This window comes from Microtus oregoni, unplaced genomic scaffold, assembly GCF_018167655.1.
Source record: "Microtus oregoni isolate MIOR12 unplaced genomic scaffold, Mior012 000004F_ref0000308, whole genome shotgun sequence".
Classification (NCBI taxonomy): domain Eukaryota; kingdom Metazoa; phylum Chordata; class Mammalia; order Rodentia; family Cricetidae; genus Microtus; species Microtus oregoni.
In genome coordinates this window covers 31,048,655-31,065,381 of record NW_024543063.1, presented here as the reverse complement: position 1 = coordinate 31,065,381, position 16,727 = coordinate 31,048,655, and the positions used below count along the sequence as shown (strand labels likewise).

General features: G+C 51.5%; 2 protein-coding genes across 7 annotated transcripts; one reads left to right on the top strand and one right to left on the bottom strand.

Annotated features, from left to right (window-relative positions):
* Positions 1–3,347: 3,347 nt before the first annotated feature.
* Positions 3,348–11,026, top strand: Cdk10 (cyclin dependent kinase 10). 3 transcript variants are annotated; one of them, XM_041649850.1, is made up of 13 exons: positions 3,348–3,431; positions 5,241–5,313; positions 5,957–6,028; positions 6,458–6,560; positions 6,694–6,775; positions 7,458–7,525; positions 8,080–8,132; positions 8,332–8,401; positions 9,013–9,072; positions 9,315–9,438; positions 9,513–9,652; positions 10,056–10,108; positions 10,338–11,026. In XM_041649850.1, exons 3-13 carry the CDS (start codon positions 6,010–6,012, stop codon positions 10,433–10,435), a joined length of 870 nt encoding a protein of 289 aa, XP_041505784.1. In that variant the 5' UTR covers positions 3,348–3,431; positions 5,241–5,313; positions 5,957–6,009; the 3' UTR covers positions 10,436–11,026. The 3 variants fall into 3 exon arrangements, with proteins under 3 accessions (XP_041505784.1, XP_041505783.1, XP_041505785.1); XM_041649849.1 differs by having other exon boundaries at positions 3,356–3,469; XM_041649851.1 differs by lacking the exon at positions 3,348–3,431 and adding an exon at positions 3,499–3,667.
* Positions 11,025–15,124, bottom strand: Spata2l (spermatogenesis associated 2 like). 4 transcript variants are annotated; one of them, XM_041649845.1, is made up of 3 exons: positions 15,010–15,124; positions 14,343–14,646; positions 11,025–12,962 (listed from the first exon to the last, which is right to left on the bottom strand). In XM_041649845.1, exons 2-3 carry the CDS (start codon positions 14,643–14,645, stop codon positions 11,985–11,987), a joined length of 1,281 nt encoding a protein of 426 aa, XP_041505779.1. In that variant the 5' UTR covers position 14,646; positions 15,010–15,124; the 3' UTR covers positions 11,025–11,984. The 4 variants fall into 4 exon arrangements, with proteins under 4 accessions (XP_041505779.1, XP_041505781.1, XP_041505780.1 ...); XM_041649847.1 differs by having other exon boundaries at positions 14,974–15,081; XM_041649846.1 differs by lacking the exon at positions 15,010–15,124 and adding an exon at positions 14,745–14,995.
* Positions 15,125–16,727: the final 1,603 nt, after the last annotated feature.

Sequence of the window (16,727 nt, the reverse complement as noted above, 5' to 3'; positions counted from 1 at the left end):
CTTGCTTGATGGCAATGTGGACTACTGTGTGCCTGAAACTGTGTGTGGCTCAGGGGCACCAAATGGCTCTGAGGCAGGAGCGGCTTGGCTCAGCTCTGCCATGCTGAACTGTGCTGGTCTCAGGCAGAAACTACCGTAATTACCATAAAAACAGCGCATTTAAGGTTTCAACTGGGCAGGACACAGGCGGTACCGTATTACCTGTACATGGTGCAACTTAAGTTTTTAAGAACTGCTTAACATTTTAAGAAATGCTCCTGGATAGTAAAAAAAATGTTACAGATTCACAATAAAACAGATTCAGACATAAAAGACCACAGTGTTGGATGAGTGTACGTAGGCTTGAGAGAGAGAAGAAAAGAATATAGAGAATAAAGTTAATGGTTTAAAAAAAAAAGGTAAAGTCTTTAAAGAGACAGAGTACAGATAGTTAAGAGATTAAAAGAAATAAAGAAAAATAAGCCACGTAAAAATGGAAAATTCACAGAGAGTCTGGATAATGTACATGTGTTTTCTTTAAAATTTTTGACTGTGAAGGAGCTAAGTACAGAGAGACATTTCATTATATGGACTGCCAAGTGTAACCAGAACGGATATCATGAGGGTATGACTTCAAAATTTGGGTCTAAGGATATGATGCTTTGGAGAGAGTCTTCTTTTGTTTTCACAGAGGATGAGACTCTATGGATTTTTTCTATTACAATTTGGTATGATAGACCACGCCCTCCTGAAAGGTTGTGAACATCTTCAGAAAATTGCTTCGCTCAACTGCCAACTAAGATGAAACTAGCACACAGGTTATACCATGAAAGGCCTAATTAACGACGCCCCCATTCAGCAGGAAGCAGTTTGGAGAGAAAAACTGCGCCCATGTTCCCAAAATATTGTTTATAAATGTTCTTTTACATTTAAAGGGGGATATGATATAGGTATGAATAATTTGCATTGGTATGGATTTTAAGGTCAATTTTGTTATATGTATATGTATTTTTGATCTTGAATAAGGTGTGATTGTGTAGTTCATTTTTAAAATGTAATGTATAATTAGGAAATATAGGTTGTTGATGGATAATCATAAATAATAGTCAAGTTTGTAGTCATGTTACTTAGATTTTCTAGATATATAGAGATATATTTCAGATAGGCATTCTTCATATCTCTCAAAGGCTACAGAATATGGCATTTAAAATATTTTAATAACTTAGGACTTTTCATGACAATGAGACACGTCTGCTCCTGGCAGCACCAATCTACTTCGAGAGAAAGATGGGCATCAAAGAGGATCCTTATGGAGTTTGATAGCCATTTGGGCAAGAAACTGCTCTTGCCTAGACTGTTGCATAAAATGGACACAGAGAACCCGCAGAGAGAGGACTGCTGAACTTGCCTAAAGGTGAGATGGTCTTTCGGGGTTCATGACTCATGAAAGAGTCTGCGAGACATTCTGCAGGACACAGCAGATAATGACTAAACTGTCTTTGGAATTTCCTGCTTCATGAAAATGTCTGCTGGATACTTTGGGCCTGAAGGCTGAAGATGGATGCCCCAACGGTACAGAGGAACTTTGGGTGACTGTCCAGGCAGCGAGATGTCTCTGTCATTTCTAGAGTTTTCTTATTTCTTGTTTACTTAGGTAGTATTATATCCTTCTGGAGTCTTTGATGGAGTTGAAGAATAAATAGATAGTTATAGTTTTCCTTAGTTATGATAAAAGATAAAATAGATATAAATATTGTAACTGTAATTCTTGCTTGATAACTGTTTTGCTATATGTAATTTTACTATGTTAAAGTTAAAGCCTTTCTTTTTTGTTTAAACAGAAAAAGGGGAAATGATGTGGGAGTGATTTCTTATTAATAAAGAAACTGCCTAGACCCATTTGATAGGCCAACCCTTAGGTAGGCGGAGTAAACAGAACGGAATGCTGGGAGAAAGAAGCTGAGTCGGGGAGTCGCCATGATTCTCCCACTCCAGACAGACGCAGGTTAAGATCATTCCTGGTAAGCCAGCTCGTGGGCTACACAGATTAATAAAAATGGGTTAGATCAATATGTAAAAGCTAGCCAATAAGAAACTAAAACTAATGGGTCAGGCAGTATTTAAAAGAATACAGTTTCCGTGTAATTATTTCGGGTAAAGCTAGCCGGGTGGCGGGACACAGCCCCGCCGCTCCGTATTTCAACAACATGGTGCTGGGTAGATGCTCTCCTATTGAGCTGCAGTCCCAGTGTGGTTGTTTTCTGAGACAGGGTTAGGGTCTCACATCCAATCCAGTCTGGACTGGAACTCACTATGTAGTTCTGGTCAGTCTTGAGACAGCAACCTCCTGTCTCAGTCTCCCAACTGCTGGGATTTCAGGTTTGTGACAACATTCCCAGAGAAAAACAATTTTCAAAGTTTTAGAAAAAAAATGTAAAAGGGCAATGTGGCGGAGATCTCACTTTAAAAAAAAAATACGTTAGAGACTGGCTACTGAAGAAAGTATTCTTTTGTTTTGAGATAACCAGACTATGTAACCTGTTCTAGTTTGGAACTCAGAATCTTCTGGCCTCAGACTCCAGAGTGTTCCTATTACAGGAATTATATACGCATATTCCCTGCGTCCAAACACACACTACAGCATTGACCTAAGTACTGTGCCCACATGGGCCTGGGCTCTGGGTACTGAGAAGCAGGAACATTCGCTTTCCTAATCTATACAAAGATAGATTAGGGGTTAGAGACAATGGTGTTCAGAGCTGAGCAGCCTCACAGAACCTCTTGGGCTGGCATTGCTCTCCAGTGGCCAGTATGGCTATTCCTTCCCAGCTGTCTCCCAAACCATGCAACTCTTCCTCAACCAGGAAGGCAAATGTGGAGTAGAAAGAACAGGAAAGCAGCCCTTTATTTCCTTGTGGATGATATGCCTCTTCCTGCGCAAGACTTCATCTGTCTTGTCCTTGGCTAGAGATGGGACAAGGTTGACCTCAATAAGAGATGGGTTCCCACAGAGCCAGTTTTCGGGGAATGTACCTAACCCCTGTGAAAAAGCATAATTCTTTTGCAGTGATCTCCTTGAAGAGCAGAAAGCATAGCTGATCTGCTGGAACTGGTCTCACTTAAGTGGGAAATAGGAAAGGAAAGCGTTTTCTTCGGCTGATCAGAACCAGACTTCTGAAAGCTTGACTAGGGATGTACTTTGAGCAACTTTAAGGGGTCGTGTCTGCACCTAACGCTGCAAATGGGACGGAACCTCTACCATGAGCAGGTCCACACTGGACGTCCTCTAGGAATGCTTAGGTGATGGGCCCAGAACAAACCGGAAGTATGTTATGCGCCTGCGCCGATGGGCGGTTTACGCCTGCGCGCTGGAAGTGGGCGGTGGAGCGGCACGGGCTTCTGCATGGCGGAGGTGGACCTAGAGTCGGATCAGATCCGACTGAAGTGCATCCGTAAGGAAGGTTTCTTCACCGTGCCTCCAGAACACAGGGTGCGACGGGGTGCCACTCGGGCGGCGCTGTGGCAGGGCCGGACTGGAGCGCTTTGAGGCTCACTGTCGCCTTAAAGTTTGAGGCTCCGGCATCGGAGGGATGTCAGTCCCAGAGTTGGCTGCGGCGTGTGCAGAAATCCGCAGCCGAGCGGCTGGGGACGGGGCACGCGGGTGGGATCCGACGGAGTGCGAACTCGGGTGAGGCGGCGGGGTGGGGCGTGGAGTTTTTGCGGAGAGAAGAATGGGGCGTTCCGGTGGCACCTGCAGCCGGGAGTTGTCACCTTGTTTACTGGTCTGCTTTACCCACACTCGGTATAGTCTCTTTTGTGTGATGGGGAAGGTGAACCTTAGGAGCCCTGATTTGGGCTCAAGTAGACTGTTGGTAGGAAGAGGTTTGCAGCAGCCCGCGTATGTTTTAGCAAACAGTGGTTTGCAAGGCCAAGGCACATGAACTTAAGTTCACTGCCTAAGAGCTTCAGAGCACTGTGCTGGGAACTGAGGTTGCGAAATCTCCTAAAGGGAGAGAATATGCACAATAGTGTACAATAATTGTACAAAAATGTCAAGTATGCCTGGTGGCCTATACTTGTAATCCCAGTACTCAGGAGACTGAGGCAGGATGATCACCCCAAGTTGGAGGGCGGCCTGGGCTACGGAAGTGAGACCGCAAAAGCGAGCAAATATAAAAAAAATATTAGAATAAGAGATTTGTAGAAGGGTTGACATTTGGTTTGGACCAGGAAAGTAGCCAGAATTTCGACAGTGTTGACAAGGAATCTCATGCCACACGCCGGTGGAGGGACATGCAGAGTGGACAGGAAGCGTAAGCTTAGGGAGAGGACTGTGAGACAGGGGTTAAGGAGTGGATCATGGAAAAGCATCAACTATCACAAGTGAACAAAACCCAGGTCAGGGCTGTTAAGAGAAGGGAAGCCAGGTCGGGCATGGGGGCGCACACCTTTAATCCCGGCACTAGGGAGGCCGAGGCAGGGGATCTTTGTGAGTTTGAGGCCAACTTGGTCTACAGAGTTATTAGAGAAACCCTGTCTCAATAGAGAGAGTAGAGCTTGGGGTGTGTGTGTGTGTGTGTCAAAGCCACCTGGGAACTGGCATAACAGAATCCTAACACTAATGAGGTCTATAACCAAGAAATTCTTATATTTACTCCACCTACAAAGGCAATGCACTGTGAAGATGTATTAGGTTACAGAATCCCTACTAAGACCTCAGAATACCATGACTCAAGCAAACTATTTCTCTGACCCCTAAAATTCTAGAGGCAGCTGCTTCTCATAGGGTGGGCTACGTAGTTTGTTTTGTTGCTCCACCTGACCCCCATCCTCATCCTCATCCCAGCCTGCAAAAGGAAGTAGGTCAGCTAGCTTCTGCTGATCTGGAGGTCCCTTCCCAGACCTCACAAATGAGTACCCCTGGATAGGTTTCCTCACAAGGAGGTTGGGACTGCATGTTGGAGGCAGGTTCCCTCTCCACAGAGGTGTTGTATACGTGGTTTGTGGCCATTTGTTACCCGACAGCAGACATCTGGAATGCTGGGTTGGAGGGAGTCATTAAGGCCACCTTCAGCACTTCAAAGTGGTTCCAGGGTCATTCTTTCCCTCTGCTCATCAGGAAATTCCAAGTATGTGGTCGCTTTTCTTTTTGGTGAGCAAGAGGCAAGCAAGCCTGTCAGTGTCAGGCATGGGGGAGATTCATCATTGCTTGTGCTATTTAGCTTCCAGAGCCCCACACTGGCTACTCCTCTGTCTTTCAGCTGGGAAGATGCCGGAGCGTTAAGGAGTTTGAGAAGCTGAACCGAATTGGCGAGGGCACCTACGGCATTGTGTGTGAGTGGTCAAGACAAGGAGTGTGTAGGCACAGCTGTGCTGGGAAGGGACGGCTCACACTCTGTGCTCCAAAGCTTGCTCCCAGACTTGAATTCCCGGTGTGGTTTCCACCATGACTGGATAAACATAAGCATCAGGTTGTCAGTGTCAGCAATCCAAACATGAGGGAGGAGTGGGGATAACCGGCCAATAAAATGCACGGCTTCTGAAAGCTCCTTGCGGCTCCCTGGGTGTGAGAGTCGTTTTGTCTAGCATTTGGAAGTTGCACAAGTCAACAAAACTCTGTAAGCCATTATCATATACAGTAAGTGTTTCCCCTTAGATAGAGTACTTGAAGTGCTCTTAGAGTTAGCACAAGAGAATACAAAGCAGTGGGCTGCGGGAGAAAGAGAAGCCCCAGGAGAGCTCCTTACCAGCTGAATTGCTGGGGGCCAGCTTCCAGCTCAGAGCTAAACTGGAAACCCCTCCCCACCCCCACCCAGCACCAGTGAGGATCCCCAAGCTCAGATCTTGGTGAAGGAAGGGCCGAGAGTTGCTGGGCATTTGGTTGTCAGAGAAGAGAAGCCCAGGAGGCTCCCGCGTGGCAGGGTGGGCTGGGGGAGAGTTTGAGGTAGACTCCACTACACATGTGCTTCTGTTTTAGATCGGGCCCGGGATACCCATACAGATGAAATTGTTGCCCTGAAGAAGGTGCGGATGGACAAAGAAAAGGATGGTGAGCCAGGAGCGGGGTGCAGAAGCCCCTGCCTGGGGCATTACCACAGGAGGGAGGAGGAAAGCCCTGGTTACCTGTGGTTTCTCAGGACTGAACTCTTCTGAGGGTGTGTGCAGAGCAGTTAAGGGGCTGGCCCCGCATGTCACTGCCCTGCCTGTCACTACAGCCGGGGCTTGAGCTCCTCAGCCCTGCCAGACTTTCCCTACCTTGGCTAACTGTAAACTTGGACATTCACAAGCCCTTTCACCCCTGTCCTCTGGTGAGTTCACTGTCACCCTCCACAAGACCGGTACCCCTGCCCACTGGCCTTGCATCCATGAATGCTGGAATAAGAATGGTGTTGGTAGCACTAATTTCCACTGGAGGGGGCAGTGTTTATGGGGTCCCAGGTGTGGTGGAGTCGAGTTCACCGAGTCCCTTTGGTTACAGGCATTCCCATCAGCAGCCTGCGTGAGATCACATTGCTCTTGCGTCTCCGTCATCCAAATATTGTGGAGCTGAAGGAAGTGGTTGTGGGCAACCACCTGGAGAGGTGTGTGGTTTCCTGAGGCTGTCCTACCCCAAGAGTCCCTCTCGTGGGGTTGGCCTTTCTCCAGCAGGCACAGAGCTCTTTACCCACTAGGGGGGAAACAAAAGGTGGCATGTGTTTTCTCTCTTCCTTCTAGCATCTTCCTGGTGATGGGTTACTGTGAGCAAGATCTGGCCAGTCTGTTGGAAAATATGCCGACACCATTCTCCGAGGCCCAGGTGTGTCAGGGAGGTTCTTCGCTCGCCGTTTGGTGGGTAGCCATATTGAATGTGACAGCTGGACACGGATGGTGTTGCCTGCTGTCTTTTTCACAGCATCTAGCGCCTTAAGGAGTTGAATTACTTCCTGTGGTGTACTGTGGGAGCTTGGGGACCCAGGTCTTCTCAGTCCACACGTCAGGCTACTGGAAAGGAAAAGGGGACTGGAGAAATAGCTCAGAGGGTGAAAAAAAGTGCCTGTGTGCATACAAGTGTGAGGACCAGAGTTCGGATCCCTAACACCCATATAAATAAATGGTAGGTGGGCATGGCCGCCTGCCTATAATCCCTGCATTAGGCAGGTAGTAGAGACAGGATTTCCAGGCAAGCTGGCTAGCTAGACTCGCTAAATTTGGCCAGCTCTAGGTTCAAATAAGAGATGCTGCTTCAGTATGTAAGGTAGAAAGCAATTGATTAAGACACCTGACGTCAACCTCCTGTGTTCACACACAGGTGCACACACCCACACGTACACAAACACGCGTGTCACATGCTCATACATATACAACAAATAAGTGCATTGCGGTACTGGTACTGTCTTAGCTGTGCAGGACATAGCAACAGCCACACTCCTGGCAGGCTGCTGGTGACTGTCAGGCAGTGTCTCAAAGCTCTCCACCCTGTGCTTCTGAACCTCTCCTAGGTTAAATGCATCGTGCTCCAGGTGCTCCGTGGCCTTCAGTACCTGCATAGGAACTTCATCATCCACAGGTGGGCAGGGACAACCAGGAGGAAGGTGTGTTGGAGGTGTCTGAGGAGTGGGAGGGAGAGGGCCAGGAATAGCTTTGGCTTCCCACAGTGCCTCATTCTGAATATCTTCAGGAGAGGAGCCAACACCCAGTAGAAATTCTCTGACTGATCCTGGGCAAGGATCTTGGATCAAAGAAGTCCGAGCAGCCCTCATATCTCTGGGAAATAGAAGGTGGGTGGGTGATAGGAGAAGAGCAGCCAGAAGCCGTCAGCAGAGAGAGCACCTGCCTACAGTGAGTCTCAGGCCAGGAGCTGGCTGTCACCAGCGGGAACTGTGAGGCTCGGAGCCCATTTGTGTGGAGCAGCCCATGGGCGAGGCGGCAGCAGGCATGGAGACCTGACCTCTACTTCTCGCTCAGTTACTGAGGTTGCTGGCCTCCCACTAGCCAGTCCCTACTACTCCCCACCCTCTCGAGCTTAGAAGACCTCGTTCAATGGCAGGAAAGTGTGTCGGGCTGTGGTGATGGCATAGCTGCCCTTTGGCTTGGAAAACTAATGCCTTCTCTCTTACTCAGGGACCTGAAGGTGTCCAACTTGCTCATGACAGATAAGGGCTGTGTAAAGACAGGTGGGTGCTGGGTGCCGAGCCCACATATGTGGGACTGGGTTTCTTTGAGCATGCCTGTAGGGGTAGGGGATGTCAGTATGGAAGCCAGAGATGGCATGTCTGTCTTCCTAGCCCCAGGCCATCTTAATTCAGCTATTTCCAGATAGCAACTTGTCTGTCCTCACTGAGTGATACTCTGTCTCCTCTCCTCCTACTGCAGCGGATTTTGGCCTGGCCCGGGCCTATGGTGTTCCAGTAAAGCCGATGACTCCCAAGGTTGTTACCCTTTGGTGAGTTCCTTTTGAACTGTGGTGGCCTGTAGGAGTGGGTATGGCTTCCATGGGGCCCTTTGTAGTTGAGGCAGATGCTGCAAAAGGGCCTTACACACTTTCAATCTCAGCACTGGGGAGGCAGAGGCAGGCATATCTCTGAGTTGAGGCCAGCCTGGTCTACAGAGTGAGTTCCAGGACAGCCAGGACTACACAGAGAAACCTTGTCTCGAAAAACGACAACCAAAAATCCCAAAGAAAGAAATGCTGTCCTGCACTAAAACAGCTGCAGACAGTCTGGCTCTGTCTCTCTGTCTCAGGAAGGGAAGGGTAACTTCTGTGGTTGTTTCTAGGGCAGAATGGGGCTGTGGCAAAGGGCAGGGCATTGACGTCCCGCACATTCTCATCAGGACCCTTACATGGCCTCAGCTGCATGTCTTTGGCTTCGACCTGAAAACAAGCTGATGGTCTCTTGATTCTTGTAACATAGACGTGGGGGCTTTCCGGCTTAGGGTAGCCGTTAGTCCAGGCTATGAGTAGCGACCCTATCACTCAGGCCACCGGGGACCCTGAGGGAGCTCAGACTGAAGGAGAGGCGCTGACCAGAGATAAAATGGGGCCTTTGTCTGCAGGTACCGAGCCCCAGAGCTGCTGCTTGGAACTACTACCCAGACCACCAGCATTGACATGTGGTAGGAGTAGTTTCTGCTCCTGGGTCCTCAAGTGACCTGGCCCTGGAGGTCAGCTCTGGGACAGGGGGAGCAGGATTGGTGCTGTGGTGGTGAGCCTGACCTCGGGACCTAAGGGGAGCATGCGAGCATAGCTGGAGTGCTCACTGGCGTCTGGCAGCATTGGCAGACCTGGTGGGAGAGCCTTATGCTTCCTTCACGAGTACGTTGACATGGGGCTAAGCAGAGATTGGCTGCTTCTGCAGGGCTGTTGGTTGCATCCTGGCAGAGCTGCTGGCCCATAAGCCCCTTCTCCCTGGCACCTCTGAGATCCACCAGATCGACTTGATTGTACAGCTGCTGGGGACACCGAGTGAGAATATCTGGCCGGTGGGTATTACAGACAACTCTCAATTCCCATCTCTGCCTGGTGGCGCTGTAGCTCCAGCCCCTGCCTCTTACAGGGTTTCTCCAAGCTGCCGCTGGCTGGCCAATACAGCTTGAGGAAACAGCCCTACAACAATCTCAAGCACAAGTTCCCGTGGCTCTCAGAGGCCGGACTTCGTCTGCTCAATTTCCTCTTCATGTACGATCCTAAGAAAAGGTACAGACCCTTCCTCTAGGCAGCTCCATAGGCCATACCCCTCAGGAGGAGAGGGCCCTGACTTCAGGATGGAAGAATACCTTAAACCCAGATCCTTAATTTATGTTTTATGGTGTGGGGCGTGGGAAACTATGGCCTTGCGTATGTTAGGCAAGCACTCCAGCACTGAGCCATCTCAATTCAACAAACCTCTTAAAGATGGTTTCTCATAACACAGACTGCAGATGTGCCCTAAGTGCCGGGTGTCTAGTTTGAGTGACTTAGGACTTAGAGCCATTCTGAGCTGCCTGGCATTTCTAGGCCTCTAGCCCCCATTTGTTGGAGGTTGAATTGGGCAACAAGCCTGGCTGTGTTTTGAGTGAAATAGGCCTCCCTGAAGCCAACGGTCACTGTCATTCTTCAGGGCAACCGCGGGGGACTGTCTGGAGAGCTCCTACTTCAAAGAGAAGCCCTTACGTGAGTTCTGCAGATCTCCTTGGGTTCTCCTCTTTGGGGCTTGACAGACAGCCCTGTTTGTCCATATTCGGTGGGTTCCCAATGCAGGTTTGTGTGGGTGGAATGTGGACAGACTCCACAGGGGAGAAGGAAGGAAGCAGATGGAAGGTTAGTCCCATCTAGACTTGGAGCGTGCTCCATCAGGAACCGCTTCTCTAAGCCAACACTGAAACTATCCCTTCTCATGCAGCCTGTGAGCCGGAACTCATGCCCACCTTCCCCCACCACCGCAATAAGCGTGCTGCCCCAGCTGCCACTGAGGGGCAGAGCAAACGATGCAAGCCCTGATGCGTCCGGCCATCCCTACACATCCTCATGGATCATCAGGCAGCAGACTGGGAGGGCCCTCCAGGCCAAGATGCCTTTGTCCCCTCCCGCTAACATCCTCTCTTCAGCTGACTCCTCCCTGCTATCCTCTCTGCCCAGATACAAGTAGATTATGAACTGGGATGTTGCTTAGTGGGGATACCCAGCATAGACTGGGCTGCTGTAGCACCATCTGGTGTCCTGTTAGCTCCTGGCAGCCTTGTCTGTCAGTGAGGACATGCTTCTGGGGAGGCAGTGCTAGATAGAGCTGAGAGGTCCAAAGGCCCAAATCAGTATAGTGCTGAACTGGAGTGAGGCATTAGCCTGGAATGAGCAGGCCCAGGAGACCATACTGTTCCTGCTTGGTCACTAGGAGCTGCCCAGGACAGGCTATAGTGACCCTGGGCAGGGATGGTGGGGCTTCAGGTAGGAAGGAGGCAGTAAGCATTGGTTGGGGCCACGATAGAACTCTTTTTAGACTGTCAGAAGGAGAGCTGTTGGTGGATGTGCCCACAGAGAGAACTGGCGGGCTCCTTTTCCAGGGGTGGAGAGATAAAAAGCTTTTCCAATAGACAGTTTCACAATCCTTTAATGTACTCTGGGGTTTTGATCCATGCAGCATGGACAGTGTCCTCTGAGGGGCTGGGAGTGAGGAGTAGGAACAGCCATGGCCAAGGGATGCCAGTAGAGGAGGTGTTCAGAGCAGCAATGCTGTGCCTGGGCTTCCTCGGGGTTGACGAAAGCCCAGCCCTTCATCATCACTGTCCTGTGGGTTATTGGTATAGGGAGCCCAGTGGGGGGCCCTGGGCTATCACCAAGGGAAAAGAGGGTGTAACTCTTTCTTCCTGGTTATCTGTGTGCCTTCAAGGAGCTACATGGGGCAGTGAGATGCTTTTTGGCAGTAGTCCAATGGGTGGCCTGTAATGTTCTCCCGGTCTTTGGCTGGTAGACAGCTGGTTGCTGAGAACCATTTCTGCTGGATGGGGGGGGGGGGGGGTAAGAGCTTCTCCCGTTGCCCGTTTTTTTGCAAGGCTCCTTACTAACAGCAGGGGGCCTCTCAGCTAAGTGACTTTTGCCCTGTCAGAACCTCCCACATGGCCCAAATCTAACTTACATGTCTACAGGCTCCCTGGGTGAAGATTTCTCAGCACACAGAGAAAGGGACATATCCTGAACCATAGCCTGCAGGGAGCAGGTAGAGAGCAGGGTGGGTTCCTTCTTGGAGTGAGTTTGGGTACTGTAACATGGACAACCTGGACTTCTTTACCCAGCACATCTGGGCATAAGGATAGGAACAAGAGGGAAAGATCTTGTTGATTCAGCTCAGGGCCTGCAGTAGACAGGACTGAAATGCGGGGCGGGCATGTCAGTGAAGGGCCTGATACAGCCCCACGCAAGAACATTCCAACTGTAGGTACTGAACTCCCCTGGGGAATAGGAGGGCCAGGGCAGCCACTGGCCTAGGCCCTTTCCCAAAAGAAGCACCGTGGAAACTGTCTCCCCAAACTCTTGTTTTGGGGTCCTTCTGGGCCTAGGGATGGGCCGCAGGACTGTCATAGATCAGGGTATCCACCTGTGCTCGTTGCAGCCACAGGCGTCTCTGGTTGTCACCGAGAAGTATGCGCAGTGAATGACTTGGGCGGCAGGCTGATAGGGCCGTGCAGTGGGTAGCGTGTAACTGGCGGCAGGTGTCACAGCAGAGGGTGGGCAGGTTACCAGGGCTCAAGCAGCTGTGCGCCTGGTAGCTTAGAGGCTCAACTGCAGGCCCATAGGCTGAGGCTGGTGCTCCTTCTGCCTGCCTGTGTCGGGGGCTGGCCTGCCCAGGACTCCCAGGGGCATCAGAGGTAGCTAAGTCCCCTGAGCGACTCAGCTCACGGCGCAGAGAGAGGAAGGAGAAAGCAGAGGGTTCTGGCTCCAGCTCCTCTTCCAGGGCCCCATATGGTGGGCTGCTGGCCCGATGCAGATCATCAGCTGGGGGCTCCCAGGGCTGGCCCCCAGAACCCCACAGTTTGGCACTCTGCTCCCAGAGTGGTGGCCTATATGCCAGTTCCATAGGGGGTGAGTCCAGCCCTGGAGAGGGCTCACCATACAGACTGGCCTCTGAGCTCTCATCCTCCTGCAGGTCCTGATACAGGTCCACTGGGGCCCCATAAGACGCGGGTGTGCCCCTGGGAGGCAGGGGTGGTGGCTCCTCATCCTGGGCCAGCCGCTGCTGCAGCCAGGCCACACAGGAAGCGACATCCCCACTAGCCCGTCGTGCTCGGAGCAGCTCCTCAGCCGGAAGCACACTTGTGCCCAGCTGGGTCAGCACCTCACTTAGGATCTCACACTCCAGCCGAAGAGCGAAGCAGCCTAGGGCCACCTGAACCAGCTGGCAGGCAGGGGGTGGGGTGGTCACCATTAGGCGGTGGTTGTCCCTGCGCACGTAGCCCATCTTCTGGAAGCTTCGGGTCAGGAGCTCCTCAGAGAGTACGCCCTTCAGCACATGCACATAGCCCCCCGAGAAGGTCTGTAAGGGAGGGGCTTGGTACTGCCTTGACCTTGGTCCCCTTCAGAAGTTTGCTCACCCCCAGAGATGTTCTCATCTGTCTGGAGTGAGCTTGGACACCTCCCCACCCCCCTGCAGGGGAGAACCGAAAGCCTTGTGTATGCTAAGCAAACACTTGACACTGGAGCCACATCCCTGTTTATCTCTCTCTCTCTCTCTCTCTCTCTTTCTCTCTCTCTCTCTTTCTCTCTCTCCAGCTAGACCCTGAACTTACCATCCTGCTGCCTCAGCCTACAGGAATGTTCTGTCACACCCAGTTGTTAGGTAGCCTCTTAAATTCTATTCTGACCCTTATTTTTGTCAGCCTCCCCGCTATGAACCATGGAGAGCTCTCGCTCTCAGACAGGCGGTTTTTTCTCTCACTCCCCTTGCTGTGTAGTCTTCCAGTCTGATGTGCAGCAGGGGGAGAGGACTACGCTAACATGGGAGTGTCCTTTCGAGAGCAAAGCTCCTGTGAAACCAAAGCATCAGGGTAACTTTGGGTCTTTTCCCAATGTGGAAGTCTACAGCTCTAGGCAACCTTGGAGCACTTCCCTGCATGGACCCTTTAAGAAGAGGTCGGGACACATAAGTTGCACTGGCCACATCCTTCTCAGGGCTTTGCACCTTGACTGTTCTCATGGCCTCTTACAAGGAAAGGGGCATAATGGGAATAGGTAACTTAGCTAGAACCCCACGATGAGGAGACTCAGCCCGCACCGCTCCATCCATCCCAGAACTAGTTTCTTTCAAGGCCAAGCTCCTTCTGCCTTGTCCTCAAAGGACTGGTGGGTGGGCCTCTAGTCTGAAAGGATGAATGAAAAGTTCCAAGATCTCAGGTGATCCTGTCACCAGCAGCAGCTGATGGGGTAGAAAGAGAAAGTTGTGTGGAGGGGGAGACGCTGCCATGACAACCAGTGGAGGTTTACCTCGCCCACGTGCTCACTGACGTCATTGCCTTCCCACTCAAAATTAGCTCAGAGCAGCCCTGCCCCCACTTGGTGGTTCATCAGCTGACTGAAGAAACAGGTCAGCCCTGGACCTGGTCACCTAACCTGGACCCAGGCAGGAACAAGGTTCTCTGAACAGATCAGTCCACATCCTTGAAGAGTTAGGATGACCACAGGACATGAAGTGCCTCCTTCACCCTTCCACCCACGGTTAGCCTAGAATTCCCATAGCAACCAGGACAGTGAGGCTACTTTGAGGACAGCGATGCGAGTTTTAGGTGAATGACTCCCTGGTGGGCATGCATCCCTATATGCCCACAGCCCCTCAGCACGGAACTTTCCCCTGTAGAGGACCTGCACCCCCCAACAGCCTGGACAAGGAAGAGAGTGGAGGAACATCACCAAACCATACCTTGATGGTGGTGAACTCCTTTCTCCAGGGCAGCAGGTACAGGTGCACGGCAGCCAGCTCCAAGAGTTCGAAGGCGCGAGCCAGATCGCGTAGGGCAGGTGCCAGGTCAGCACGGCCCCACAGACCGTCAGTGAACAGCGCCAGCGCGTCGTCCTGTAGCGCCCCGTGCAGGTCAAAGTCCTCCACCAGGATCTGCCAGAGCACCGCGCGCAGCGAGGGGTCGCCGCAGACGTCCGCGCGGCCCCGCCGCAGCTCGCGCTCCAGGCACAGGCGATAGTCCTCTGACAGCGAGCTGCTGCCCATCCTGACCGAGCGCGGGACGAGGTGTCAAACTAGATACCATGTCGCCTCAGCTATGCGACTCCCGAGCCCGCACCCAGCAACCCCAGGGCCCCCTCCAACCTGGAAACAGAGCCCTTGCCAGCTTAGCGAGTCTCGGAATCTATGGTCCCTTTCGGCCAGGAGACATGGATGCCGACAGCTGGGTGACGAGGGCATCTCTAGCTTCCCCTCCCCAGGAGACCTTCAGCCCAGCTTGCTGAGCCGCCCTCGTGTTAACAGCACCCTCCTCCAGAGGATACCCGCTCCCACCAGCTGAGCCTCTGGCCACCAGAGCCCCTTTCCCACTGACCGACCATACTGTAGATCCCGCGGGCGGCGGTGCTACCTGCTAGTCCCCAGCGGTCCTAGAGAGCTCCACTTGGGCCAGGGTCTAGCCTCTCGCTTCAGCAGAGAGTCGAGCCCGCCCCCTTGGCCTTGGTCGTGACGTCGGGGGGCGAGGCTGGGATCGGTTGCCACCCTTTTGGTTAAGTGGGCCGGTGGCGGTGTGGGCGTGGCCTGGCCGAAGAAAGGGGTGGCCCGCCTTGGCCGCTCACCTTTTGAGGTAGGTCCTCTGAAATTCAGTCTCTAAGTCCCCAGTCTTTCTACTAGTCCGAGGTCGTTAATCACCTAGTTCCGGGCGGGCGGGCGGGGGAGGGCGGGTAGTGGTTACGACACGCCGGGTGTGAGCTGCCAGGTAAGTTGCTCTTACCTACTGAGCAGTCCTCCACCACCCCCGGCTTTAAATTGCACTTAAATACATATCTTTGAGCTCCTTTGGTGCATGATCCACCAGCCAAGTCAGGCCCCGCCTTGCCAGTATTTGGCTATTTCTGCGGGTTGGCTTGAGGAACCGGAGTCCAGCCTGCTCCTCAACCGGGTGAGGTGGATTCCACTGGGTGTATCTTAGTGACCTGTATTATATATACACCAGGTCACCAAACCTAGGCCAAGTTTGATGAAATAGAACCCAGCATGGGGAAGGTGTCTACTTTTTTGTAAAATTCCTCAGATTCGAAGGACTTAGAAAATGAACGTAAGTAGGGAGCTCTCAGACACCCTGCAGACCATCACTGTACTTTTTGCTGTGATTAAAGGCGTGTGCCACCACTGCCTGGCCATTGGTTGGCTTTTAAGGTTGTTCAACCCACAGTGACATTGTTTGACTTCCTTGACCACATCATAAAGTTTCCACGCCTGTCTTGTTTCAAGATACTCCTGGACCCCAGCACTGTCTGATGAGAGAGCTAGCCTTGGGGGTGGGGCTCAGAGGTAGAGCAGTCGCCTAGTATGTGCAGGGCTCTAGGTTCGATTTCTAGCATTGCAAAGACCAAACAGAAACTCTGTTAAACTAATGGTGAGGCCTTGTGGTGGGCTAACGTCCACCTGCCATTGCGCTTCCTTCCACTTGTAACTAAGAGGTTACTCTGGGTTAGGATGAGCCTTAAAGTAATAATATTGATGATCTCATAAGAAGAGTTTTATATATTGAAAGCTCTATGAAGATGGAGCCAAAGATGGGCTACAGCTCCAAGCGAGGAATTCTAAAAGCCCGTAGGAGCTGGTAGAGGCAGGAAGGAGCCTCTGCCGATGTTCTTATGGGAGATGCAGCCCTGATGACATAGATTTGTGGCCTTCAGAGTTGTACTGGCACAACTGTTGTAAGACCCCCTCCCCCATTCTGTGGTGGTTTGTTAAGTCAGTCATAGAATACTCTTACGTCGTTCTGACCTCTTTAGCTGAGGTCCCTGTTCACCATCGGCATTGACCTAAGACATTGTCCAACAGACTCAGCCTCTTATCACCAATTACAGCCATAGTTGACGACAGGGGTGGGTAGAGCTCTCCTCATGGACCTACATTGGAAGGTACATGAATGGCTTATGTATTTGAGCCAGTAAGTTAGGGTCGTTTGTTTTGCATCCATTGCTACTTCCCTTTCGTGCTCTCCCTGAGTGAGCAGTGTCGCCACGTGTCCTCTGTGCTCTTCACATCCTTTGTCGTCCTTGGTTTTCCCTAGGCAGGTTTGCTAGATCAAGGCTGTTCACACTCATCTTGCCTAGAACT

Excerpts from the sequence above, each read along its gene's own strand:
- Spata2l (XM_041649845.1), bottom strand. The coding sequence starts at position 14,645 with ATGGGCAGCAGCTCGCTGTCAGAGGACTATCGCCTGTGCCTGGAGCGC. Across the intron at positions 12,963-14,342 it reads AGGAGTTCACCACCATCAAG|ACCTTCTCGGGGGGCTATGT; the intron begins GTATGGTTTGGT and ends CCTCCCTTACAG.
- Cdk10 (XM_041649849.1), top strand. The coding sequence starts at position 3,383 with ATGGCGGAGGTGGACCTAGAGTCGGATCAGATCCGACTGAAGTGCATC. Across the intron at positions 9,073-9,314 it reads ACCACCAGCATTGACATGTG|GGCTGTTGGTTGCATCCTGG; the intron begins GTAGGAGTAGTT and ends CTGCTTCTGCAG. Across the intron at positions 9,653-10,055 it reads ATGTACGATCCTAAGAAAAG|GGCAACCGCGGGGGACTGTC; the intron begins GTACAGACCCTT and ends GTCATTCTTCAG.